The following is a 27375-nucleotide window of genomic DNA, read 5'->3' as shown; positions in this document are numbered from 1 at the left end:
TTTGGGAGTTGACGGATATATTTATTACATTGATTATGGTGATACCTTGAGTTGTACACTTATGTCAAACTCATCAAATTGTATACATTAAACATGTGCAGTGTGTATTGTATATCAACTATACCACAATAAAGCGGTTGAAATATATAGCCATTCCTACTTTTGATTAATGGTTTTATGGTATATTTTTTTCCAACCTTTTATTTTCAACCCTCCTATATCAGTTTTTTTGAAGTAAGTTTCTTGTACACACTCTATAGGTGGGACATGTTTGGGACTTTCCTCTACCTTTTTCAGATATAATTGACAATTAAATATTGTGTATATTTAATGTGATGTTTTGATATACCTACTTATTGTGAAATGATTACCATAATCAAGCTAATTAACATATTCATCGCTTCATAGTTACCTTTTTTTATAGAGAGGATACTTGAGATCTGTTCTTAGTAAATTTCAAGTATATAATATATTAACTATAGTCTCCATGCTGTACATTAAGTCTCCAGAACTTAATCAATTTAAAACTTAAAAGTGTATATCCTTTGACCAGCATTTCCCCAATTCCTTCAGGTGAAACCCTGGTAACCACCATTCTGTTATGCATTACTGTGAGTTTAAATTTTTTTTTAAGGTTTCACATATTAGTGAGATCATGTAGTATTTGTTTTTCTGTGTCTGACATATTTCACTTAGCATAATGTCCTCCAGGTTTTTTCACTTTTTTGCAAATCACAATTTCTTTTATTTGAAGGCTGAATGATATTCCATTGTATATATATACACCACATTTTGCTTATCCATTTATCTGTCAGTGAACACTTGGGTTACTGCCACATTTTAGCACGTGCGAATAAAGCTATGAATATGAATGTACAAATAACTGTTCGAGACTCTGCTTTAAATTATTTTGGATATATACCCAGAAGTGAAATTGCTGTGTCATATGGTAGTTCCATTTTTAATTTTTTGAGAAACCACCATATTATTTTCCATAGTGGCGGTAGCATTTTACATTCCAACCAACAGTGCATAAGAGTTCCAGTTTTGTCACATCCTCACCAACACTTATCTTTTGACTTTTTCACAATAGCCGTCCTAACAGGTGGTTTTAATTTGCATTTCCCTGATGGTTAGTGATTTTGAGCATCTTTTAAAAATCTTGTGGCTATTTATATGTTTTCTTTGGAAAATGTCTGTACAAGTTCTTTGCAGATTTTAAAGTCAGGTTATTTGTTTCGTATATTTAAAAAATCAGGCTGATTTTTTTTTTCTCTTGAGTTAAATTAGTTCCTTACATATTTTAGATGTTTGCCTTTTATTGGATATATGGTTTGCAAATATTATCTTCTGTTTGGTAGGTTGCCTTTTCATTTTGTTGATTCTTTTTTTGGCATATGTTTTTAGTTTATGCTGCCAATTTCTTTCTTTTAATTGGCATATTTAGACCATTTACATTATTTGTAATTATTGATGTGTTAGAGCTTAAGCTTGCCACTTAGAGTTTTGTTTTTTGATTTATTTATATTTTGAAAACCTTTTAAAAATATTTAATTATTAGATACAGGGCCTCACCCTTAGCACCCAGGCTGGAGTGCAGTTATAGCTCACTGTAACCTCAAACTCCTGGGCTCAAGCAATCTCCTGCCTCAGTCTCCTGAGTAGCCAGGACTATAGGTACACACCACCACACTTGGCTAGTTTTGTTCTTCTTTTTAAATTTTTTGTAGAGACGGGATGTCTTATTATGTTGCCTAGGCTTATCCCGAATTCCTGGCCTCAATTGATCCTCCCGCCTTGGCCTCCCAAGGCACTGAAATTACAGGCATGAGCCATTGTACCTAACCTCTGCTTTATATTTTAGTTTACTTTTAGGTTTATAGAGAAATTGAGACGATAGTACAAGGAGTTTCCATACACCTTGTATACAATTTCCCCTAGTATTGCCACCTTATATTACTGTAGTGCCTTTGTTATAAGTAATGGACCAATATTGATAAATCATTATTATTAACCTAAAATTAATTGTTAATTCCAGTTTCCTTTGTTGTTGCCTAATATCTTTCTTCTATTCTAGAATCCTGTGATATCTCATTAAATTTAGTTGTTATATCTCCTTGGGCTTCACTTGGCCATAATAGTTTCTTAGATGTTTTTTCTTTTTGATGACTTTGACAGTCTTGAGACTACCCATCAGGTATTTTGTAGGATATCTGTTTATTGGAATCTTTCTGATGTTTTTTTCATGATTAGACTGGGGTTATGGATTTGGGGAGGAAAATCAGTCAGGTAAAGTACCATTTTCATTACATTGTATTAATTACATTGTATTAAGGGTGTATATGTCAGTATGATTTATGTCTGTTGATATTAACCTTGATTAGTATGCTGAGTATTCATCAGGTGTCTACACCTTGAAAGTATCAATTTTTCTTCTCTACATACTATACTCTTTACAGTTGTGGAGTTATCCTGCTTAAGAGCATAGTTATCTAGATAAATTATTTTGAATTCTTCTGCATGGGAGATTTGTCTCTTCTCCCTAATTTGTTAATTTGTTCAATCATTTTTATATCAGTACAGACTTTGAAATGTATATTTTATTCTTTAGGTTATAATCCAATACTACTTTTTGTTGCTCAGATTGTTTTAGCTTTGGCCATTGGGAGCTCTTTTAGTTGACTTCTGTACCCTTTTCAAGTACCCCAATCAATGTGGGTGGTTTTGTTTTTTTAAATTAATTCCTTTCTTTCTGACAATACAGAACATTCTAGGTTCATCTTGTACCTTTCTTTCCCCAGTCCTGGAATTAACCATTTCTCCTAGGAGATCTAGTTCTTCTCACTGGCAAAGCATATTAGTAACCAAGATCTGAATGTTAGTTGTGCTTGTTGCTACTGGGATGTCATTTCTTCTAAGTACTATTAGTTGACAGAGCGAAGAAAATATATTTGTGTATACTAATCTGATTATACAAACATCTATAAATATTTTGGTATGTAACCATCCCAGCTCCTTGGAAGCCATCATCTCAGCAAACTAACACAGGAACAGAAAACTGAACACTCTCCCCTTGCTCCCCCTCCCAACAGGCTCCAGTGTTCGTTGGAGGGGAGCAAGCGGAGGGTGTTTGGTTTTCTGTTTCTGTATTGGTTTGCTGAGATGATGGCTTTCAGCTTCATCTCCTGCCCCCCACTTCAGCCTGTCAAGTAGCTGGGATTACCACTGTACCTAGCTCTTCTTTATTTCAAATTCACTGATTCTTTCCTTTGTCCTCTCCATTCTGCTGTAAGCTCATCCGTTGAGTTATTATTAAGATTTTGGTTATTGTATATACTAGTTTTCTCAGTATTGTAACAAATTACTACAAATGGGCTGACCTAAAACAACAGAAATTTATTCTCTCACAATTCTGGAGTCCAGACGTCCAAAATAAAGATATTTGTTGGCTTTTATTTTGTTTTAGATTTGAAAAACTTAGATATTTTAATCAATTGAAATATCTGAATCTTACTCAGATCCTGAGTCAAACAAACACTTAAAATCAGTAATATATGAGATAGTTACATAAATGTGAACAATAAATGAATACTTAAGAATATTGAGAATATCTTGTTAAGTTTTAAACTGTAATAATAGTATTAGGTTAATGATTTTTACAAAAAAGAGTTTCTGTCTTTAAGAGATAGGTAAGTAAAATGCTTGAAAGTGGATTAATAGGATGTCTGGAATTTACTTGAAAAGCGTGTGTGTGTGTGTGTGTGTGTGTGTGTGTGTGTGTGTGTGAGAGAGAGAGAGAGAGAGAGAGAGAGAGAGAGAGAGAGAGAATGAGTGGAAGGATGGATTAAATAAGATTGGCCTTGATATTGTTACTGCCTGATAATAATGATGTGTAGGTTCATTACATTATTTTCTACACTTTGGTATATATTTGAAATTTCTGTAGCAGAGAGTTAAGGAAATAGTTACTGTTTCAAAGTAAACTGATATAATTATATCCCTTGTAAATGGATGTCTATGTGTAAATAAGGTACTTTTTTTTTTTTAAGTATAGGTCTCTTTTTATTAAGGTGAGATCTCTTGGGACCAATGTTTCATGAATAGAGTTGCCACATAAAATATAAAACTCGGTTAATTTGATATTTGAGATAAGGAATGTCTAGTATAAGACTCGGTTAATTTGTATTTCAGATAAACGATGTCTAGTATTTTAGAATAAGTGCATCACAACTATTGCACTGGACACACTAATACTAAAAATTTTGTTTTTGTTTATCTGAAATTTTAATTTTACTGGGGCATTCTGTTTTATTTTTTTTTTTTTTACTTTAAGTTCTGGGATACATGTACAGAATGTGCAAGTTTGTTGCATAGGTATATGTGTGCCATGGTGGTTTGCTGCACCTATCAACCCGGCACCAGGTTTTTAGCTCCACATGCATTAGCTATTTGTCCTGATGATCTCCCTCCCCTCACCCTCACTTCTGACAGGCTCCAGTGTGTGTTGTTTCTTTCCCTGTCTTTATGTTTTCTCATGTTTCAACTCCCACTTATGACTGAGAACATACGGTGTTTGGTTTTGTTCCTGTTTTAATTTTCTGACATGATGGCTTTCAGCTTCATCCATGTCCCTGTGAAAGACATTATCTCATTCCTTTTTATGGCTGCATAGTATTCCATGGTGTATATGTACCACATTTTCTTTATCCACCAGTCTATCACTGATGGGCATTTGGGTTGGTTCCATGTCTTTGCTATTGTGACTAGTGCTGCGATAAACATACCTGTGCATGTATCTTTATAATAGAATGATTTATATACCCAATAGTGGGATTGCTGGGTCAAATGGTATTCTGATTCTAGATCCTTGAGGAATCACTGCACTGTCTTCCAAAATGGTTGAACAAAAGCTAAAATTGACAAATGGGACATAATTAAACTAAAGAGTTTCTGTACAGCAAATGAAACTATCATCAGAGTTAGCAGGCAACCTACAGAATGGGAGAACATTTTTGCACAACCTGCAGAATGGGAGAACATTTTTGCAATCTACCTATCTGACAAGGGTCCAATATTGAGAATTTACAAGGAGCTTAAACAAATTTACAAGAAAAAGAAAACCCATCAAAAAGTGGGCAAAGTATATGAGCAGACACTTTTCAAAAGAACACATTTATGCGGCCAACAAACATGGAAAAAAGCTCAACATTACTGATCATTAGAGAAATGCAAATCAAAACCACAATTAGATACCATCTCATGCCAGTTAGAATGACAATTATTAAAAAGCCAAAAAACAACAGATGCTGGTGAGGCTGTGGAGAAATAGGAATACTTTTATACTGCTGGTGGGAATGTAAAGTAGTTCGACTTTTCATTTTATTTAAGTTTTCTTTGCCGTACAGAAACTCAATGGTTTGACATAGTCCCATTTATTTATTTTTGCTTTAAGAAAGTTTTTTCCTTTGCTTTTGGTGTTCTATAAAAAAAAAAATTCCTTGTCAAGGCCAATTTCAAAGAGCTTCTTCCCTATTTTTTCTTCTAGGAGTTCTATAGCTTCAAGTCTTACATTTAAGTTTTTAATGCATTTTCAGTTGATTTTTGTATGTGCTGTAGGATATGTTCAGTTTATTCTTTTGCAGGTGGATGTCCCGTTGTCCAAACACATTTTTTTTGAGACAGAGTCTCATTCCATCACCCAAGCTATGGTGCGGTGGCATGATCTTGGCTCACTACAACCTGTACTTCCTGAGTTCAAGTGATTCTCCATGCCTCAGTCCTTCTGTGTAGCTGCAATTACAGGCATGTGCCACCACACCCAGCTAAGTTTTGTACTTTAGTAGAGACAGGGTTTTGCCATGTTGACCAGGCTGGTCTCAAACTCCTGGCCTCAAGTGATCCACCCACCTTGGCCTTCTAAAGTTCTGGGATTATAGGCAGGAGCCACCACACCCAGCCTAAGCACAAAAGAGACTGTGCTTTTTCCATTGTGTATTCTGGGCACCTTTGTCAAATATTAGTTGGCCAGGTATACGTTTTTAAAAAAAATCTGGGCTCTCAATTCTGTTCCATTGGTCTATGTGTCTGTTTTTATGCCAGTATCATACGGCTTTCGTGACTATAGCTTTATAGTATAATTTGAAATCAGAAAGTGTGATGCCTCCAATTTTAAGGTTGCTTTGGCACAGGGTCCTTTGTGGTTCCATAAAAATTTTAATATTAGTTTTTCTATTTCTGTGAAAAATGCTGTTGGACGTAAACTAGTGATTTCCTTGCATTTGTAGATCACTTTGAGAAGTATAGACATTTTAATAGTATGAATTCTTTCAATCCATGAACACAGTATATCTTTCTATTTATTTTTGTTTTCTTCGGTTTCATCAATGTTTTATAGTTTTCAGTGTACAGATGTTTAACCTACTTGGTTACTTTTATTCGTGTGTGTGTGTGTGTGTGTGTGTGTGTGTGTGTGTGTATAATATATATATGTATATATGTATATATATTTGTCAAACGAATATATTTATGTATATATATTTGCCAACTAATATATATATATATATATGTATACATATATATTATACACACACACACACCCACAAGTATATATACGTACACACATATGGAGTCTCACTCAGGCTGGAGATCTTGGCTCACTGCAACCTCCACCTCCTGGGTTCAAGTGATTCTCCGGCCTCAGCCTCCCGAGTAGTTAGGATTACAGGCACATGCCACTATGCCGAGTTAGTTTTTGCATTTTTAGTAGAGACAGGGTTTCACCATGTTGGCCAGGCTGGTCTCAAACTCCTGACCCCAAGTGATCCCCCTCCTCAGCCTCCCAAAGAGCTGGGATTACAGGCATGAGCCACTGTGCCCAGCTGTTTTACGTATTTTTGATTCTATTGTAAATAAGATTGTTTTCTGGATTTCCTTTTTGATTATTTTATTGTTAGCATAAAGAAATGCTACTAGTTTTCATATGTTGATTTTTGTAACCTGCAACTTTACTGAAGTAATTTATTAATTTTAAGAGTTCTTTGGTGGAGTCTTTAGGTTCTTCTATACATGGGATCACTTGGTCCCATGGAAACAGTTTTTTAGCTTTTACATTTAGGCCTTTGATCCATTTTGAATTAATGTTTGTATATGATAAAAGGTAAGAATCTGATTTCATTCATTTGCATGGGGTAATACCATTTTCCTAGCACCATTTGTTGAAAGGACTGTCCTATCACCATTAAATGGTCCCAGCACTGTTGTTACAAATAATTTGATCATATATGACAAGATTTATTTCTGGGTTCTCTATTCCATTCCATTGTTCTATATGTCTATCTTTATTCCAGTTCCACGGGTTTTGATTACTGTGGTTTTGTGATAAGTTTTGAAATCAGAAAATACAAATCCTCCAACTTTGTTCTTTGTTTTCAAGTTTGTTTAGGGCTTTTCCGATCCCTTGAGCAAAGTCCATATTAATTTTAGGATGGATTTTTCCATTTCTGCAGAATACTTCATTGGGATTTTGGGTTTTTCTTGAGACAGGGTTTCAGTCTGTCACCCAGGCTGGAGTGCAGTAGCCCAATCACAGTTCACTGCTGCCTCAACCTCCCAGGCTCAGGCAGTCCTCCCACTTCAGCCTCACTAGTAGCTGAGACTACAGGCATGCACCATCATGGCTGCTAATTTTTGTATTTTTGGTAGAGACAGGATTTTGCCATCTTGCTGAAGCTAGTCTCAGACACCTAGGCTAATGCGATCTGCCCGCCTCAGCCCCCACAAAGTGCTGGGATTACAGGTGTAAGCCACCACACCTGGCCTGGCATTTTAATAGGGATTAATATCTGTAAATTTGTAGATCACTTTGGGAATATCAACATGTCAACAATATTTAGTCTTCCAACCTGTGAACTGTTTACATTTTTAAATAGAATTTACTAGTTTATTGTTTGTGTAATCAAACATAAACAAATTATTAAAAAGAGGTTTTGGCAGAGGGACTAGTAAATTTCTCATTCCTTTTCATGTAACTTGACTGGATCTCAGTAACCAATTTTTAAAGCTTGCAGTCAGTTCTGGGGAAAAACATATATTAGATATTAGGAAAGAAATGATGATCTGACTATAGGTGTTAATAGAAAATGTTTATGGCTTAGTAATCTGAAACTAAATTAAATCATGTAATATTGACCAATTAAACTTATTTAGACATTAAATAGCATTACCTGAACTCAGATATTCTTTTATCTGGCTTATTTTGCTCACAGTGAAATAAACTTTAGTCCCATTGATCAATAACCAGTTTTTCTATTCACATTGCTTAAAATTGTTTCTCATTGTACAGAGAATCTGTTGGGTTTCATTTCCTGGATGTCATTCGTGAACGTTGTAACTCATCAGAAAATACTGGAAAAGCTCACCTATTCTATATTGACATGCTTTTACAAAGGAAGGAAGAACAGCTTGCCAAGGAGAAGATTGAAGAAATAATTTTAGGTTAGTAGCATTTCTGCATGTGCTTTAGAAAGGTATTAATTTGTGTGTAATTCTTAGATGGTGGAGTAGTAGCAAAATCCTCAAGTCAACAGATTTCTTTCACTTCCTTTTTTCTTACCTCCCTACTGGTCTTTTAACAGTAACACCTCACCTGTCCACATCCCAAAAATTGGGCACGTGGAACGAGAAACTAAGCAAAAATAAGAAAACATCATTGAAAACAGAAAAACTTCTGAGCTTAAAGCTAGCATGTAGTGGAACATTGTGAAGTTACAAGCCTAATTTCATATCTCTAGTTTGATCTCAAATAAGCTGCGTAGTTTTGGACAAGTCAATTTCTCTGGACCTTGATTTTTTTCAACTATAAAATAATGATCGTGAACAAAACTCCTGGTTTTCAACTTCTTTTCAGCAGCAGGATCCTCTTGTGATGCAATCTTATATGCCCCACCCTGAAAGAAATGGATTAGCTTTTCTGGTTAACGCAGAGATGTAGAGCCAAATCTACTCAGCATTCCCCTAATCCTCTGCCTCCCTGCAGAACTTCTGTACCCTGAAGAACACAGATAGTATGATCCCTTTCCTAGAAAATTTTCTTAAACACCTCGTCCTCCCAACTAAGTGCATGTAGAGATGTAATTGGAGTGATAGTCCCTGTTAACTCTGTGACTTATTCTGTATGGTGGCATTTTAGGTGATGTGTTGCTTTCTTCTAAATACTCTACCACATTTTTTGAATTATTTATTTATTTATTTATTTATTTATTTTTATTACATTTTACGTTGGGGGGTACATGTGAAGAACATGCAAGATTGTTGCATGGGTACACACATGGCAGTGTGATTTGCTGCCTTCCTCCCCATCACCTATATCTAGCATTTCTCCCCATGCTATCTCTCCCCAACTCCTACGCCACACTGTCCCTCCTCTATTTCCCCCCAACAGACCTCAGTGTGTGATGCTCCCCTCCCTGTGTCCATGTGTTCTCATTGTTCAACAGCCGCCTATGAGTAAGAACATGCGGTGTTTGATTTTCTGCTCTTGTGTCAGTTTGCTGAGAGTGATGGTTTCCAGGTTCATCCATGTCCCTACAAAGGACATGAACTCATCGTTTTTGATGGCTGCATAATATTCCATGGTGTATATGTGCCATATTTTCCGTGGCCAGTCTATCATCGATGGGCATTTTGGTTGGTTCCAGGTCTTTGCTATTGTAAACTGTGCTGCAATGAACATTCGTCTGCATGTGTCCTTTTAGTAGAACAGTTTATAATCCTTTGAATGTATACCCAGTAATGGGATTGCTGGGTCAAATGGAATTTCTATTTCTAGGTCCTTGAGGAATTGCCACACTGTCTTCCACAATGGTTGAACTAATTTACACTCCCACAAACAATATAGAAGTTTTCCTGTTTCTCCATATCCTCTCCAGCATCTCTTGTCTCTAGATTTTTTAATGATCACCATTCGAACTGGCGTGAGATGGTATCTCAATGTAGTTTTGATTTGCGTTTCTGTACTGACCAGTGATTATGAGCATTTTTTCATATGTCTGTTGGCCTCATGTATGTCTTTTTTTGTAAAGTGTCTTTTCATACCCTTCGCTCACTTTTGAATGGGCTTTTTTTGTTTTTGTTGTTGTAAATCTGTTGTAGTTCTTTGTATATTCTAGATATAAGCCCTTTGTCAGATGGGTAGACTGTAAAAAATTGTTCTCAAATCTGTTGGTGTTCGATTCACTCTAATGACTGTTTCTTTTGCTGTGCAGAAGCTGTGGAGTTTGATTAGATCTATTTTGTCTATTTTGGCTTTTGTTGCCAGTGCTTTTGGTGTTTGGTCATGAAGTCCTTGCCTACGGCTATGTCCTGAATGGTTTTGCCTAGATTTTCTTCTCGAGTTTTTATGGTGTTAGGTCTTATGGTTAAGTCTTTAATCCATCTGGAGTTAATTTTAGTGTAAGGTGTCAGGAAGGGGTCCAGTTTGTGCTTTCTACACATGGCTAGCCAGTTTTCCCAACACCATTTATTAAACAGGGACTCCTTTCCCCATTGCTTGTTTTTGTCAGGTTTGTCAAAGATCAGACAGTTGTAGATGTGTTGTGTTGCCTCCGAGGCCTCTGTTCTGCCCCATTGGTCAATATCTCTGTTTTGGTACAAATACCATGCTGTTTTGATTACTGTAGCCTTGTAGTATATTTTGAAGTCCCGTAGTGTGATTCCTCCCACTTTGTTCTTTTTGCTTAGAATTGACTTGGGTAAGCAGGCTCTCTTTTGGTTCCATATGAAGTTTAAGGTGGTTTTTTCCAGATCTGTGAAAAAGGCCATTTGTAGCTTCATTATAGCATTGAATCTGTAAATTACTTTGGACAGTATGGCCATTTTCATGATACTGATTATTCCTAACCATCAACATGGAATGTTTCTCCATCTGTTTGTGTCCTCTCTTATTTTGTTGAGCAGTGGCTTGTGGTTCTCCTTGAAGAGGTCCTTTACGTTCTTTATTAGTTGTATTCCTAGGTATTTTATTCTCTTTCTAGCAATTGTGAATGGCAGTTCGTTCTTGATTTGGCTCTCTTGAAGTCTGTTACTGGTGTATAGGAATGCTTGTGATTTTTGCACATTGATTTTGTATCCTGAGACTTTGCTGAAGTTGTTTATCAGTTTCAGGAGATTTTGGGCTGAGAGGATGGGGTCTTCCAGATATACAATCATGTCATCTGCAAATAGAGACAATTTGATTTCCTCCTTTCCAATTTGGATACCGTTTATTTCTTTTTCTTGCCTGATTGCTCGGGCTAGAACTTCCAGTACTATATTGAATATGAGTGGTGAGAGAGGGCATCCTTGTTTAGTGCCAGATTTCAAAGGGAATGCTTCCAGTTTTTGCCCATTCAGTATGATATTGGCTGTTGGTTTGTCGTAAATAGCTTTTATTGTTTTGAGATACGTTCCCTCAATACCTAGTTTATTGAGGGTTTTTAGCATAAAGAGCTGTTGAATTTTGTCAAGGCCTTCTCTGCATCTATTGAGATAATCATGTGGTTTTTGTCTTTTGTTCTGTTTATGTGGTGAATTACGTTTATGGACTTGCGTATGTTGAACCAGCCTTGCATCCCTGGGATGAATCCTACTTGATCATGGTGGATGAGCTTTTTGATATGCTGTTGGAATCGGTTTGCCAGTATTTTATTGAAGATTTTTGCATCTATGTTTGTCATGGATATTGGCCTGAAATTTTATTTTCTTGTTGAGTCTCTGCCGAGTTTTGGTATCAGGATGATGCTTGTCTCATAAGATGATTTGGGAAGGATTCTCTCTTTTTCGATTGTCTGGAATAGTTTCAGAAGGAATGGTATCAGCTTCTCTTTGAATGTCTGGTAGAATTTGGCTGTGAACCCATCTAGACCTGGGCTTTTTTTTTGGGTGGTATGCTCTTTATTGCTGCCTCGACTTCAGACCTTGTTATTGGTCTATTCAGGGTTTCGGCTTCTTCCGGGTTTAGGCTTGGGAGGATGCAGGTGTCCAGGAATTTATCCATTTCTTCCAGGTTTACTAGTTTATGTGCATAGAGTTGTTTGTGATAATCTCTGATGATGGTTTGGATTTCTGTGGAATCTGTGGTGATATCCCCTTTATCATTTTTTATTGCATCAATTTGGTTATTCTCTCTTTTCTTTTTTATTAATCTGGCTAGTGGTCTGTCTATTTTGTTGATCTTTTCGAAAGACCAGCTCCTGGATTTCTTGATTTTTTGAAGAGTTTTTTGTGTCTCTATTTCCTTCAGTTCTGCTCTGATCTTAGTGATTTCCTGTCTTCTGCTAGGTTTTGAGTTTTTTTGATCTTGCTCCTCTAGCTCTTTCAATTTTGATGATAGGGTATCAATTTTAGATCTCTCCTTTCTTCTCATGTGGGCACTCATTGCTATATATTTTCCTCTAGAGACTGCTTTAAATGTGTCCCAGAGATTCTGGTATGTTGTGTCTTCATTCTCCTTGGTTTCGAAGAACATCTTTATTTCTGCCTTCATTTCATTGTTTATCCAGTCAACATTCAAGAGCAAGTTGTTCAGTTTCCATGAAGCTGTGCGGTTGTGAGTTAGTTTCTGCATTCTGAGTTCTAACTCGATTGCACTGTGGTCTGAGAGACTGTTATGATTTCCGTTCTTTTGCATTTGCTGAGGAGTGATTTATTGCCAATTATGTGGTCAATTTTAGAGTAGGTGTGATGTGGTGCTGAGAGGAATGTATATTCTGTGGATTTGGGGTGGAGAGTTCTGTAAATGTCTATTAGGTATGCTTGTTCCAGGTCTGAGTTCAGGTCCTGGATATCCTTGTTGATTTTCTGTCTGGTTGATCTGTCTAATATTGACAATGGGGTGTTAAAGTCTCCCACTATTATTGTGTGGGAGTCTAAGTCTCTTTGTAAGTCATTAAGAACTTGCCTTATGCATCTGGGTGCTCCTGTATTGGGTGCGTATATATTTAGGATCGTTAGCTCTTCTTGTTGCAGTGATCCTTTTACCATTATGTAATGTCCTTCTTTGTCTCTTTTGATCTTTGTTGGTTTAAAGTCTATTTTATCAGAGATGAGAATTGCAACTCCTGCTTTTTTTTGCTTTCCTTATGCTTGGTAAATCTTCCTCCATCCCTTTATTTTGAGCCTTTTTGTATCCTTGCATGTCAGAGGGGTTTCCTGGATACAGCACACCGAGGGGTTTTGGCTTTTTATCCGGTTTGCCAGTCTGTGTCTTTTTTTTTTTGGCATTTAGTCCACTTACATTTAGGGTTAATATTGTTATGTGTGAATTTGATCCTGCCATTTTGATGGTAGTTGGCTGTTTTGCCCATTAGTTGATGCAGTTTCTTCATTGTGTTGATTCTCTTTACCATTTGGTATGTTTTTGGAGTGGCTGGTACTGGTTGTTCCTTTCTATATTTAGTGCCTCTTTCAGGAGCTCTTGTAAGGCAGGCCTGATGGTGACGAAATCTCTGAGTACTTGGTTGTTCACAAAGGATTTTATATTTTCTTCACTTATGAAGCTTAGTTTGGCCGGATATGAATTTCTGGGTTGAAAGTTCTTTTCTTTAACGATGTTGAATATTGGCCCCCAGCCTCTTCTGGCTTGTAGGGTTTCTGCTGAGAGATCTGCTGTGAGTCTGATTGGCTTCCCTTTGTGGGTAACCTGACCTTTCTCTCTGGCTGCCCTTAGCATTTACTCCTTCATTTCAACCCTGGTGAATCTGATGATTATGTGCCTTGGGGTTGCTCTTCTTGAGGAATATCTTTGTCGTTTTCTCTGTATTTCCTGGACTTGAGTATTGGCCTGCCTTGCTAGGATGGGGAAGTTTTCCTGGATGATATCCTGAAGAGTATTTTCCAGCTTGGATTCATTCTCTTCGTCACATTCAGGTACACCTATCAAACGTAGATTAGGTCTTTTGACATAGTCCCACATTTCTTGGAGACTTTGTTCATTCCTTTTTACTCTTTTTTCTCTAATCTTGCCTTCTCGTTTTATTTTATTGAGTTGATCTTCGACCTCTGATGTCCTTTCTTCTCCTCGGTCAGTTCGACTGTTGAAATTTGTGTATGTTTTGCTAAGTTCTCGTGTTGTGTTTTTCAGCTCCATCAATTCACTTATATTCCTCTCTAAGTTGTTTATTCTCGTTAGGATGTCGTCATATCTTTTTTCAAGGTTCTTAGTTTCTTTGCATTGGGTTAGAACATGTTCTTTTAAATCACAGAAGTTTTCTATTACCCACCTTCTGAAGTCTGATTCTTTCATTTCATCACACTAATTCTCCATCCCGCCATGTTCCCTTGCTGGTAAGGAGTTGTGATCCCTTGTAGGAGGAGAGGTGTTCTGGTTTTGGGTGTTTTCATCCTTTTTGTGCTGGTTTCTTCCCATCTTTGTGGATTTATCCACCTGTTGTCTTTGTAGTTGTCTACTTTCAGATTGGGTCTCTGAGTGGATGTCCAGTTTGTTGATGATGAAGTTATTTCTTTCTGTTTCTTAGTTTTCCTTCTAACACTCTGGACCCTCTGCTATTGGACTGCTGAGGTCCACTCCAGGTCCTGCTTGCCTCGGGATCACCTGCAGTGGCTCCAGAACAGTAAGGGTTGTTACCAGTTTCTTCTTTTGCTATCTTTGTCACCCAAGGATACCCGTCAGATGTCAGTCTGAGCTCTCCTTTATGGGGTGACTCTTTAGATATACGGGGGTCAGGGAGATGCTTGAGGAGACAGTCTGTCCTTTATAGGAGCTCAAGTGCTGAGCTGTGAGCTCTGTTGTTCATTCAGAGCTGCTGGGCAGATACGTTTAAGTCTGCTGCAGCAGAACTCATAACGCTGCCCCCTCTTTTGTTTTTTTTCCCAGGTGTTCTGTCCCGGGGAGTTAGGGCTTTATTTATGAGTTTCTGTTGTGCTACTGGCTTTTTTCAGGGCTGCCCTGCCCAGCGAGGAGTTAGCCTAGTGACTGTCTGCCTGTAGAGGCTTTGCTGAGCTGCTGTGGGCTCTGCCCAGCTGTCGTGTGAACTTCCCTGCAGTCCTGTTTATACGGGTGTAGTTATGACTGCCTCGGCAATGGTGGCCCACCTGTATAATGGTGGACTCTCTCTGTAATGGTGGGCTGTCTCAGCAATGGCAAACTACCTCCATAGTGGCTGCCTCAGTAATGGTGGATGCCCCTCCCACACAGAGCTGGACCATCCCAGGTTCAGCTGTAGTTGCTGTGAAACTCTCAATCCATAGTGTTTTCAGTTGCTGTTTTTTTGTGGGGGTGGGACAGCTGAATCTTATCACCTGGCTCCCTGTCTCAGAGCCCCCTTTTTTTTTAGTTCAATGGTTGACTCTGTCTCCCAGGTGTTCCAGTCACCTGTTGAAAAGGTGCCAGGATATGTGTGATTTCCCATGCAGCGACCCACTCCGCTGGCTGAAACAGCTGTGCTGAGATTCATTTCATGGCACTTTTTTGCCCGGGAATCTCCTGGCCTGGCTCCCTGTTTCAGTCCCCTTTTTAATCAGAGGAATGGGCGATTCTGCCTTCCTGGAGCTCCAGTTGCCATCTAAAACTATGCCCGGACTCATGTGTTTTGTACGGAGAACTTCCACGCCGGCCAAACCTGCCTCGCTTGCGATCTGTGGGGCTCCTCTGCCTCTGAATCTCCTGGTCTGTGGGCAATAAAAATTTTTCTGGACATGTGGTGTCCACTAACCCTCCACACTTTAACTGGGAGCTGCAATCCTGAGCTGCTCCTAATCGGCCATCTTGGATCCCTCCCTGTCTTTGAATTTTTATAAGCATGAATAATGTTTTTATAAAGACAAAGTCATTAATTTTTTTAAAGGAAGTTATCGGACTAGATGATCTCTAAGAACCATATTTTACTGATAATACCCTCCCTGTAGACATTTACCAGTTATTTTGATACTCAGTTTTGATAAACTTCTATGTCTCGTTTTCCTACACTTAGCATTTTAATGGGAACATTTGTAAATAGAGACAAGTTTTAAAGGGAGGTATACAGATAGCCTGACCATAGGGAGGAAGAAAAGTCTACCAACTTTATAAAACAGGTTCAACGTTTTTTTTTTTGTTGAAATAGTCTTGCTCTGCCGCCCAGGCTAGAGTGCAGTGGTGCTGTATTGGCTCACTGTAACCTCTGCCTCCCAGGTTCAAGCAGTTCTCCTGCCTCAGCCTCCTGAGTAGCTGGGATTATAGGCGCTTGCCACCACACCTGGCTAATTTTTTTATTTTTAGTAGAGATGGTGTTTCACCATGTTGGCCAGGCTGATCTCAAACTCCTGACCTTGTGATCCACCCACCTCAGCCTCCCCAAGTGCTGGGATTATAAGGGTGAGCCACTGCACCTGGCCTCAAATTTTTCTAATACAGCAATCTGTACTGTATGAAACTCCCAAAGGTATTACTGTGATATATTAATAGTACCATAAAATTTAAAAATTGTTAATATTGACCTTGAGTGGTCAAGAAAAAGTTAAATTGTACTTACAAAAAGTAGGAAACTTGTTTACTTTTTAGAAAATTTAAGAACTTTCATGAAAAGATTTACTTTTTTAATTCAAAATTGATTTTTATTTTAAGAAAGTAAACTGCCCGTTAACCAGAAAACTTTATTATACAGAATAACCCATTTTCCTAAAATTCCACTCAGACTAAGTTTTATCGTGAAACTAATTTACACTTTCAAAGTATTACAATATTTTAAGTAGATACATTTAGTAGCTGTTTACTCTCATGTGAGTATTTTTAAGTAAGTCGTGGAACAAACTACATTTGCTGACTGGGCTAGAGCGTCAGAGATTCGTAATGTTCTATTCAAGAGTTTTGTGGAAATTGATAGTTTATGCCAAAGGGCAGAAGAGGAGGTACAGAATTCTATTACAGTTTAGACTTTACCTTAATGTGCTTATGTATTTGAACTCTGTGAACGTCTAGACCAGAAACAATCAACACGAGTTAAGATTTAAAGCAATAAAGTTTGTGTGTAAGCACGGTCTTAAAGCATTTTGCAAAGGCTTTAAGGTATAATTGGCCTTTCTTGTGAACTTGATCTGATCTATTTAGTACATAATAGTATAAACACTTCTTATTAATGATTTCTGGCATTGCTGTCTGGTCATTCACAATAACCTTATTAAGGCACCAGTTGATGATCTAATTTGTAATGTGAAAAATAAGTTAAAAAGATACTAGGCTGGAAAACTATCATAGATTGATAGGAGAATTACTGTGATTCTAGCAAACTCTAATTGCATTATACTATCAATTATGTTAGTAAACCTAAAATTGATGGTGAAAACCTGTCTGAATTTTTTTTTTTTTGTAGCCATTACTAACAGATTATAGGTTCCGGGTATGGTTACCACTCTTTACTTAATGTAATAGATCTAGATTCTTGTTTTCAGAGCTTGTTTTTTTCTTTTTCAGCTCACCATACAGGAAGACAACTGACAGCAGGATTAATGATCTGGTTACACAACATTCTGTGGAGAAAAGCTGCCAGTAGTTTTGAGGTTTGTGAATAATCTCTTTTTCATTACTTCCATTATTTCTCCACTGCAACAAAAAATAAGGCATTCACTATAAAAATAAAAGAGCATCAAACACTGTAATAATCTCTATTTAGATACCATATATTTATTAAATATTCACAATGTAGAGTGTTAATGATCATTGTACAAGAGTTTATTTAAAAATAATAAGACATGATTACTCTCCATTGAGAGCTTACAGTGTAAGGAAATGTCATCGCTGATATTAAGGTATAGGAATGTAATTTTTTTTAACATGAGAGTTGAGGAAGAGTTTTATTCACTTTAGAAAGTTACGGTGGCCAGGCGCAGTGGCTCACACCTAAAATCCCAGCACTTTGGGAGGCCGATGCGGGTGGATCACAAGGTCAAGAGATCGAGACCATCTTGGTCAACAAGGTGAAACCCCGTCTCTACTAAAAATACAAAAATTAGCCGGGCGTGGTGGTGCACGCCTGTAGTCTCAGCTACTCAGGAGGCTGAGGCAGGAGAATTGCTTGAACCCAGGAGGCAGAGGTTGCAGTGAGCCGAGATCGTGCCATTGCACTCCAGCCTGGGTAACAACAGCGAAATTCCGTCTCAAAAAAAAAAAAAAAAAAAAAAAAAAAGCTATGGTGTAATAAAGAAATGGAAATGGAAAAAAATCTGCAAGACAGTTCAGGTTTCCTATAAGCTTAAAGATAATTTTTTTTTTAAAAGCAAAGAACAATCATTTGTAATTTTGGTATATTTCCTTCTAATCTTTGTGTATTATATACATTTGTGTGCCTTTGTGTGTAAATCAAATGGGATGTACCATTTAAAAAAAAAAGTTGTGGTATGCTTCCATTTGCAATTAATATGTAGTCACAGGGACTGTTTTATGTCCCTGCTTTAACAATAAGTCTCTCTCCACAAAAGACAAGACAAAATACATGAAAAGAAAAAAAAGGCTTTTATAACAGTGAACATCAGGCAATGAAGGAGAATGATTCCTGGGAGATAAGAAATAAAGTGAGCATTGGCTGGGTGCCGTGGCTCATGCCTGTAATCCCAACACTTTGGGAGGCCGAGGCAGATGGATCACGAGGTCTGGAGATCGGGACCATCCTGGCCAAGATGGTGAAACCCCATCTCTACTAAAATAGAAAAAATTATCTGGACATCATGGCACATACCTGTAGCCCCAGCTACTCAGGAGGCTAAGGCAGGGAAATCACCTGAAACCGGGAGTTGGGGTGGCAGTGAGCCAAGATCGTGCCACTGCACTCCAGCCTTGCGACAGAGCAAGACTCCGTCTCAAAAAAAAAAAAAAAAAAAAAAAAAAGAAAGAAAAGAAGAAAACAAAACAAAAGAATTAAAGTGAGCTTTACAGTTGCACAGCTTACTGCTTTGAGTTTCCAGCATATAGCCCAAGAAGAGGAGCTGAAGTAGAGCCTCGCAAGCATCCTGATTTGAGATGCAGCTGATTCTCAGGAGACCAAGGCACCCAGAATTTATAAGACAAAGTACTGGAGAGGACCACATAGCATAGATTAGGCATTGTAGAAGAAAAGATTGATAAACTTGAAGTCAGAGCAAAGAAGCTATTCAAAATTAAACACACAGAAAAAAAAAAAAACTTAAAAATCAAAAGAGCTTCAGTGAGATGAGGGACAACCCAGTGATCAGAGGGTCTTCTTCCAATATTTAGCAGAGTACTGATGAGGACATACATGAAGCAAAATTACCTCAAGCTAGGAGAATAACCATCTATAAATATTAGAGGGAACAGTGTCTGGCACTCACATGGGGCTGAGAATAAGGCCTGCTCTTATCACCCAGTGTGGAAAACTTCTAATTTATGGGGCATTGGGTAGAAAACTCAAAAGGGTCTGGTCTCCTAAGAGGGGAATGATTAGTCGTACACTAAGTCCTGCTCCAGAACTACCTAAAAAATTATAAAAGTATGGTGTGAAAGGATCAAATTGATCTCAAGGAACTTAACTGCTTCCCAGAGAAGAGTTGAAGAATATTTATGTGAATATAAAACTGTACAGCACCCAAAAGGATATCAAGAGTATTTATAAGAATATAAAACTGTACAGCACCCAACAGGATAAAGGTTACAATGTCTGGCATCCAAGAAAAAAATTACTGAGCATGCAAAGAGGCATGAAAACACAACCTATAATGAGAATAAGCAATCAATTGATACTGACCCAGAAGTGACACAGAAGTTAGCATTATCAGAGGACATCTCTTATAATTGTATTTCATTCATTCAAAAAGTTACGTTGAGGCATCGAAGATATATAAAGACCAAATCAAACTTCTAAAGATAAAAACTATGTTTAGGATGAAAAGTACAGTGGATAGTATTAACATCATATTAGACATTGTAGAAGAAAAGACTGATGAAGTTACAGCAAAGAAGCTATTCAAAATTAAATACACAGGGGAAAAACCTTAAAAAAATTAAAAGGGTTCAGTTAGGTGGGGGACAATTTTAGGTAGCTTAATATACAGGTAACTAGGACTCCCAAATGAGGATAGAGATAATAAATATTTCAAAAAATAAAACTTTCAAAACTTAATGAATACTCTAAATGCAGAAACAGAAAAATCTTAACAAACCCCAAACATAAGAAACACAAAATGACACCAACACACATAATTAAAGTGCTCATGGTAACTCATGTAAGAGAATGTCCTAAAATTAGCCAGATCAAAATGACACCCTACATGCAGAGGAATAAACTAAAGAGAACATCAGATTTCTTGTTGGAAGCAATGCAAGCAAGAACTCAGTGGAGCAACATCTTTAAAATAATGAAAGAAAACAAAAACTTGTCAGCCTAAATCTTTATCCAGCACAAATATTGTTTAAAATGAAAGTAGTTGGTACAAATGTAAAATAGTGTAGCCACTACGGAAAACAGCATGGCAGTTCCTCAAACAATTAAAAATATTATTACCATATGCTGCAGCATTTCACTTTTGCTCATATACCCATAAGAATTAAAAGGAAGATATTTGCATACCCATGTTTCTAGCAGCCAAAGTGTAGAAGTAACCCAAGTTCCATCAACAAATGAATGGATAAATAAAATCTGATATATTCAAACAATGGAATATTACTTAGCCTTAAAAAGCAAGGACTTCTGATACATGCTATAACATGGATGAGCCTTGAGGATATTATGCTAAGTGAAATAAGCCTGCCACAAAAAACGATACTGTATGATTCCACTTACATGAGGTACCTAGAGTAGTCAAATCCCTGGAGAAAGGAAATAGAATGGGCCAGATGCAGTGGCTGACTCCTGTAATCCCAGCATTTTGGGAGACCAAGGTGGGTGGATCACCTGAGGTCAGGAGTTTTAGACCAGCCTGGCCAACATGGTGAAACCCCATCGTTAGTAAAAATAACAAAAATTAGCCGGGTGTGGTGATGCACACCTGTAGTCTCAGCTACTCAGGAGACTGAGGCAGGAGAATCACTTGAACCCAGGAGGCAGAGGTTGCAATGAGCCAAGATTTTGCCACTGCACTTTAGCCTGGGCAATGGAGAGAGAGAGAGACTCAAGTATTTAAAGAAAGAATAAAGAAATAAAGAAAGTAGAATGGTGGTTTCCAGGGTCTGGGAGGAGGAGAAAATGTGGAGTTGTTTAGTGAATATAGAGTTTCAGTTTTACTAGACAAAAAAGTTCTGGAGATTAGTTGCAGATTGGCCAATTTTATGTTATGTTTTTTTAACCATAATAAAAATACATTTTTTAAAAAAATGAAAGCAAATTAGCCTTCCAGACATTTAAAAGCTGATACAACTAATCACTCAAAGGTCTACATTACAAGGAAGTCCTCTGAACAAAAGGAAATTTATACCAGATGGAAATATCAATCAATACAAAAGAATTTAAAATATCAGAAATGGTAATTATATGAGCAACAGATAAGATTTTTTCTTATTATTACAATCTATTTAAAAGATAATTTACTGTTTAAACAAAAGTAATAACATTGTATTCTGTAAAAGTAAAATGCATGACAAGAATATATAGGTCAAGAAGAGAGAAATGGAAGTATACCATAAGTGAGGTGGTATAACATCACTTGAAGACAGACTATGATAAGTTAAACATATATACTATGTACCTTAAAACAATCATTAAAGTAGCAAACAGTTTTTTTTTCAAAAAATGAGATAAAATCAAACCATAAAAATATTTAAATAATCTAAAATAAGGCAGAAAAAGAGGAAAGAGGGATCAAAAAAGATCTCACAAATAGAAAACAAATATTTGTAGCAAGATGATAGATTTACATCTAAGCATGTGAAAAAAATCACATTAAGTGAAAATGACCTCAAGACCCCAGTGTAAAGGCAGAGATTGTCAAACTGCATAAAAAAGCAAGACTCAAGTTTATGTACTGCTTAAAAGAAATGTACTTTAAATATAAAGATACAAATTGGTTTTATGCAAAAGCATCAGAAAAATATAGAGAAACAAGATTATTCTAAAATTTATACATAAAACAATGGAATTAAAATAGCCAAGACATATTATTAGAAAGTCAAAAAACAGTAGCTGCTGGCAAGGTTGTAGAGAAAAGTGAACAGTTATACACTGTTTGTGGGAGTGCAAATTAGCTCAACCATTGTGGAAAGCAGGATGGCTATTTCTCAAAGAACTAAAAATAGAACTACCATTCAACCCAGCAATCCCATTACTGGATATATACCCAGAGAAAAATAAAGCATTCTATCATAAAGATACATGCACATAAATGTTCATTGCAGGACTATTCACAATAGCAAAGACATGGACTCAACCTAAACGTCCATCATTGACAGACTGGATAAAGAAAATATGGTACATATACCCCATAGAATATTATGCATCCATAAAAAAGAAATATCATGTATTTTGCAGGAACATGGGTGGAGGCGGAAGCTATCATTCTGAGGAAACACAGGATCAAAAAGCCAAATAACATATGTTTTCACTTATAAGTGGGAGCTAAATGATGAGAACTTATGAACACAAAGAAGGAAACAACAGACATTGGTGTCTACTTGAGTGGGGAGGGTGGAAGGAGGGAGAGAAGCAGAAAAGATAACTATTGGGTACTGGGCTTAATACCTGGGTGTTGTAATAATATGTGCAACAAACCCCTGTGACATGGGTTTTTCTATGTAACAAACCTTCACATGTACCCCTAAACCTAAAATTAAAAGAAAGAAAATAGTCAATACAGTCCTGAGAGAGAATAGAACAGAATCACCCTATTCAATTGCAAGTCTTTTTATATAGCTACAGTACTCTAGACTGTGTGGTATCATCAGAGATATAGAACCATAGATCAATGGAACAGAATGGAGAACCAAAAAATAATTCCACACAAACATACTCAACTGATTTTTGAGAAAGTACAAAAGTAATTCAATGGAAAAAGATGGTGTTTTTAACTAATGATGCTCGAGCATTTGGACATCCGTAGTAAAAGAAAAAAACATTAACCTTGATCTTAACTTCACACTTCATATAAAAATTAACTCAAATGAATTACAAAATTAGATGTAAAATGTGCAAGTATAAAACTTTTGTAAATATACATAGGAGAAAATCTTCAGGATCTAGACCAGGCAAAGAATTACTAGACTTGACTCAAAAACATGATGCAAGTAGGGTGCAATGGCACATACCTATAGTCCCGGCTACTTGGGAGGCTGAGGTAGAAGGATTGCTTGAGCCCAGGAGTTTAAGCCAGCCTGGACAACATAGCAAGACCTGTTTTCTAAAATAAATAAATAAATAAAAATTTAAAATATACGTAAAAATAAAAATTAATAAACTATTTCACGAAAATTAAAAGATTTTGCTCTGGGAAAGCTCCTATTCACTCTCAGGTCCTCACCTCCAAGACTGACAAAGAAAGAAGGAACAACAGTTGTGCCAGAAAGGGCCATGGCCATGTGCAGCCTAATCCCTGCATGAATTGTACCTGATACGTGACTAAAGAGGTCTATTAAGAAGTTTATCATTCAAAATATAGTAGATAGCCAAGTGTGGTGGCTCATGCCTGTAATCCCAGTGCTTTCAGAGGCTGAGGCGGGAGGATCGCTTGCGCCTAGGGGTTTGAGACCAACCTTGGCAATATAGGGAGACTACCTAAATAAAAAATAAAAAATTAAGCCTGGTCTGGTAGCATGCACCTGTAGTCCCAGCTGCTCAGGAGGCTGAGGCAGGAGGAGCCCTTGAGCCCAGGAGTATAAGGCTGCAGTGAGTTGTGATCATGCTACTTCACTCCAGCCTGGGTGACAGAGGAAGATCCTCTCCCAAAAACTAAAGGAAAACCACAAAACACAGTAGAGGCCACAGCTATCAGGGACATTTCTGAGGCCAGTGTCTTTGATGTCTATGTGCTTACCAAATGTTTGTGAAGCTACAGCACAGCATGAGTTTCACCATTCATCGCAAGGTAGAATCAATCTCATGAAGCCCATAAGGACCAAACATTCCAACCCTGATTTAGACCTGTGGGTGCTGCCCAATGACCTCCACAAAAGCCTATGTAAGGAGCTGAGTCCTTAAGGACTGAAGAAAAGCTATCCTCTGAAGAAAATAAAGTGAAAATTATACTTAAAAAAAAAAGAGATCTCGTTTAATGGATGAAAAAAGATACAGACTCGGAGAAAAAATTTCAAACCATGTATACAATAATGAACTAGTAGCTAAAACATAAAAAGAACTCTCTAAACTCAACATATAAAGAAAAACAATTCAAAAATTAGCAAATGATATGAATAGACATTTCACCAGAAAAGGATATGTGCATGACAATAAGCACACAAAAAAGATGACTTATGAGTCATTAGGAAAATGCAAATGAAAACTCCAAAGACATACCAATACATAATTCTTAGAGTAGCTGAAATGAAAAAAAATTAACCATTCCAAATGCTGATGAAGATTTTGAGGAACTGGAATTTCATGGTGGAAACATAAGATAGTACAAACCGTTTGGAAAATAGTTTGGCAGTTTTCTATAATGTTAAACTTGCCCCCGCTATGTGATCCAGTCATTTCAATCCTATGTATGTACTCAAAAGAAAAGGAATTATTTATCCATAGAAAAACTTGCATGTAAAAGCTAATAGCAGCTTTATTTATAATAGTTAAAAACTGGAAACAACCAAATGTCCATTGACAAGTTAGTGGGTAAACAAACTGGTATATTCTTCAATTAAATACTACTTAGCAATAAAAAGGAATGAACTATTGATAGATGCAGTAATGGGGATAAATCTAGAAACTGTTTTGCTGAGTGAAAGGGGCCAGGCAAAAAAGTATTAATACATTTTAGATGATTCGATTGTATAAAAGCTTATAAAATGAAAATTAATAGTTTCATGAAGCACATTCATAATTGTTTCAGGGATGAGAGACTGGAATGAGCTGGATTGAGGGATTACAAAGGAAAATTGGTTGTAATGGATGTGTTCACTCCCCTGACTGTGTTGATGGTTTTATATATATATATATATATATATATATATATATATATATATATATCAAAACAATTGTACAGTTTAAATTATATGTAGCTTTTTGTATGTCAGTTGTACCTCAATAAAACTATTTTCCAAAAATGTTATGGTAGGTTTTGTAGGAGAAAGATGTCAAGAGAAAAAAGGAAACAAAGATTGAGAAACAAAGAATTAGACCCAAGAGAAGGAAGGAGAATCCCTTATAGGAGCATGTAGAGACCTAAGTCTTATGGTTAGGTACTGCAAGATAGAATGATATTCTTATTCTCTTTTAGAAGGTATTTATTAATTTATTAATTTATTTATTTATTTGGGGGAATAGGTGAACAACCAGTTCAGAATTTCTATTATTCTATTGATTCATTTCCTTTCCTCTCATTTTCCAGTCTTGCTGAATAATTTTCTTAAAACATCCACTTCCAACACTGGAGAGGAATGTAATCTTATTTCTAATTGACTATTTCTAATATGACATATGTCCAATCTACTATGACTAATGTAATAGTCAAAGGCAGTGTTTTACCTATTCAGCACTGTTGTTTCTAGTTGGAGAGGGTTTTTTATTCCTTGAAGGTCCTAATGTCTCCTGTTCTTAATTGAAAAATACGAAGTTTCTTGATAGGGTATGAGGGAGTCATTTAGCTTACCTTGGTTTATAAGCAGTCTCAGTTTTCTTAGATTAAGGAATAATTATCCAACTTATTTCTATCAGATTTTCCCTAGCTAGCTTCTCACCACTGAAAATTTTAAAGTTGCTCAAGAGAAAATGTATTTTTGTATAAAAATACAGCAGCATCAATTACAATAGTAAAAACCCTGTAAATTCACTAAGTATTTCACATTAAGAAAATCACTATATATTTGATTAAGTGTTATGTATCTCTTAAAATTGATTATTGTGAAGACTACATAGCAACATAGATTAGTATGTACAAAATTATATGGAAAGAATAGAACACGAAATTTTATATAAGCTATGATTACAACTAGGTAAATATACAAAAGAATAAAGTTAAAATTCAACATAGATAAGTGAAAATAGCTGCATTAGCATGGTGAATTATGGGTATTCTCTTTTAAGTTTTTTATCATTGTTGTTTTCATAACTTTTAAAATAGACGTTAAGTTTTCTCGGGTGGTTCACTACACTCTCAGACTCTTCATTCTATGTGAAATTTCTAATGTGTAGAAAAAAAAGAATATTGATTGCCATTTTATCTAAAATTTATATTGACTAAGACTGATAATAAAATGCACTTAGAACTCAATATAAAGGATATTGTGTTTTGGTTGCCTTAAGAAGACAGCAGTAACATCTTTATTTGTTTCTAGAGGTGACTTGGGAAAGGTAGGGTAAAGACGTCACTGTGATTTTGTTGTTTCTTTTTAAACTTTAGGTCCAAAATTATACTGATGCCCTACACTGGTACTATTATTCTCTGAGGTTTTATTCACCTAGTGAAATGGATGTGGACTTCGCCAAGCTGCAGAGGAACATGGCTTGCTGTTACCTGAATTTGCAACAATTTGATAAGGTCCTTTGATTTATCTATTTTCAGAGGTAGCAAATGTTCTTATATGCAGTGACAGAGGGATAGATGTCATGCTGTGTCGTCTTGGCTGTTAGCTTAGGATGTCTGAGAGTTCCTTCATCTAGAACAAGCTCAAATTGACATTTTCTTGATTTCCACACTGTAAACATTGAGTGAAACTTCCCAAAGAAAAGGAGAATTTGGAATACCATTAAGTCTATTACTTACCCCTTGTTTTTCACCCTCTATTCTGAATGGTAATATATCATTGGAACTCCTCAACAAAGTTATCTGATACTAACCATTTGTAATATTCTTTCCAGCAAACTAAATTTTAAAGTACACATTCTTGTCAGGCATTCATTGAAAGCAAATACTTGGATGACGTGGCCATTCTTTCACTTTCTGGGTTGTTATTTCTTGCCTTTCCAACCACCCTAGAAAATGTTCTTTAACTGATTTCTTATCAGGACAAAATTCTAGAAGGTAAAGAAGATAAAAGCATGTCTAAAGATAGAATGTAAATACTTTCCAAAGCAATTAGGACATTGCTTCCTTTGGGTATCATATGGTATGCACATAATAAGGGGTATTGGCTCTTGGAAGGACAAAGAACTAGAAAGACAAGTGTGGACCCAAATGAAATATGAAGGTTTTTGTTGCCTTTCAAGTTTTAATGACAGGTCTAACCTTCGTTCACATAGGTGATTAAGGGTAGTGATTCCAGATATTTTCTTTGAAGGTTTATTTATATTTGAAGGATTGTTTATCTGACTTAAACAC

At 36.5% G+C, this 27375-nt stretch overlaps 1 protein-coding gene across 1 annotated transcript in view; it reads left to right on the top strand.

The window, feature by feature from the left end:
* TEX11 (testis expressed 11) overlaps positions 1 to 27375 on the top strand; it is a gene marked incomplete at its 5' end in the record, with an annotated part of 328765 nt that overhangs the window by 149024 nt on the left and 152366 nt on the right. The window contains 3 exons of the mRNA XM_039475670.2: positions 8342 to 8493; positions 17444 to 17529; positions 26458 to 26595. Of these exons, the coding sequence (XP_039331604.2) occupies positions 8342 to 8493; positions 17444 to 17529; positions 26458 to 26595 (376 nt within the window). The remainder of the gene's footprint in view (positions 1 to 8341; positions 8494 to 17443; positions 17530 to 26457; positions 26596 to 27375) is intronic.

The sequence above is a fragment of the Saimiri boliviensis genome, chromosome X, assembly GCF_048565385.1.
Source record: "Saimiri boliviensis isolate mSaiBol1 chromosome X, mSaiBol1.pri, whole genome shotgun sequence".
Classification (NCBI taxonomy): Eukaryota; Metazoa; Chordata; class Mammalia; order Primates; family Cebidae; genus Saimiri; species Saimiri boliviensis.
Note: the sequence above shows the minus strand (reverse complement) of the source record. Positions and strands in the feature narration are given on the sequence as shown.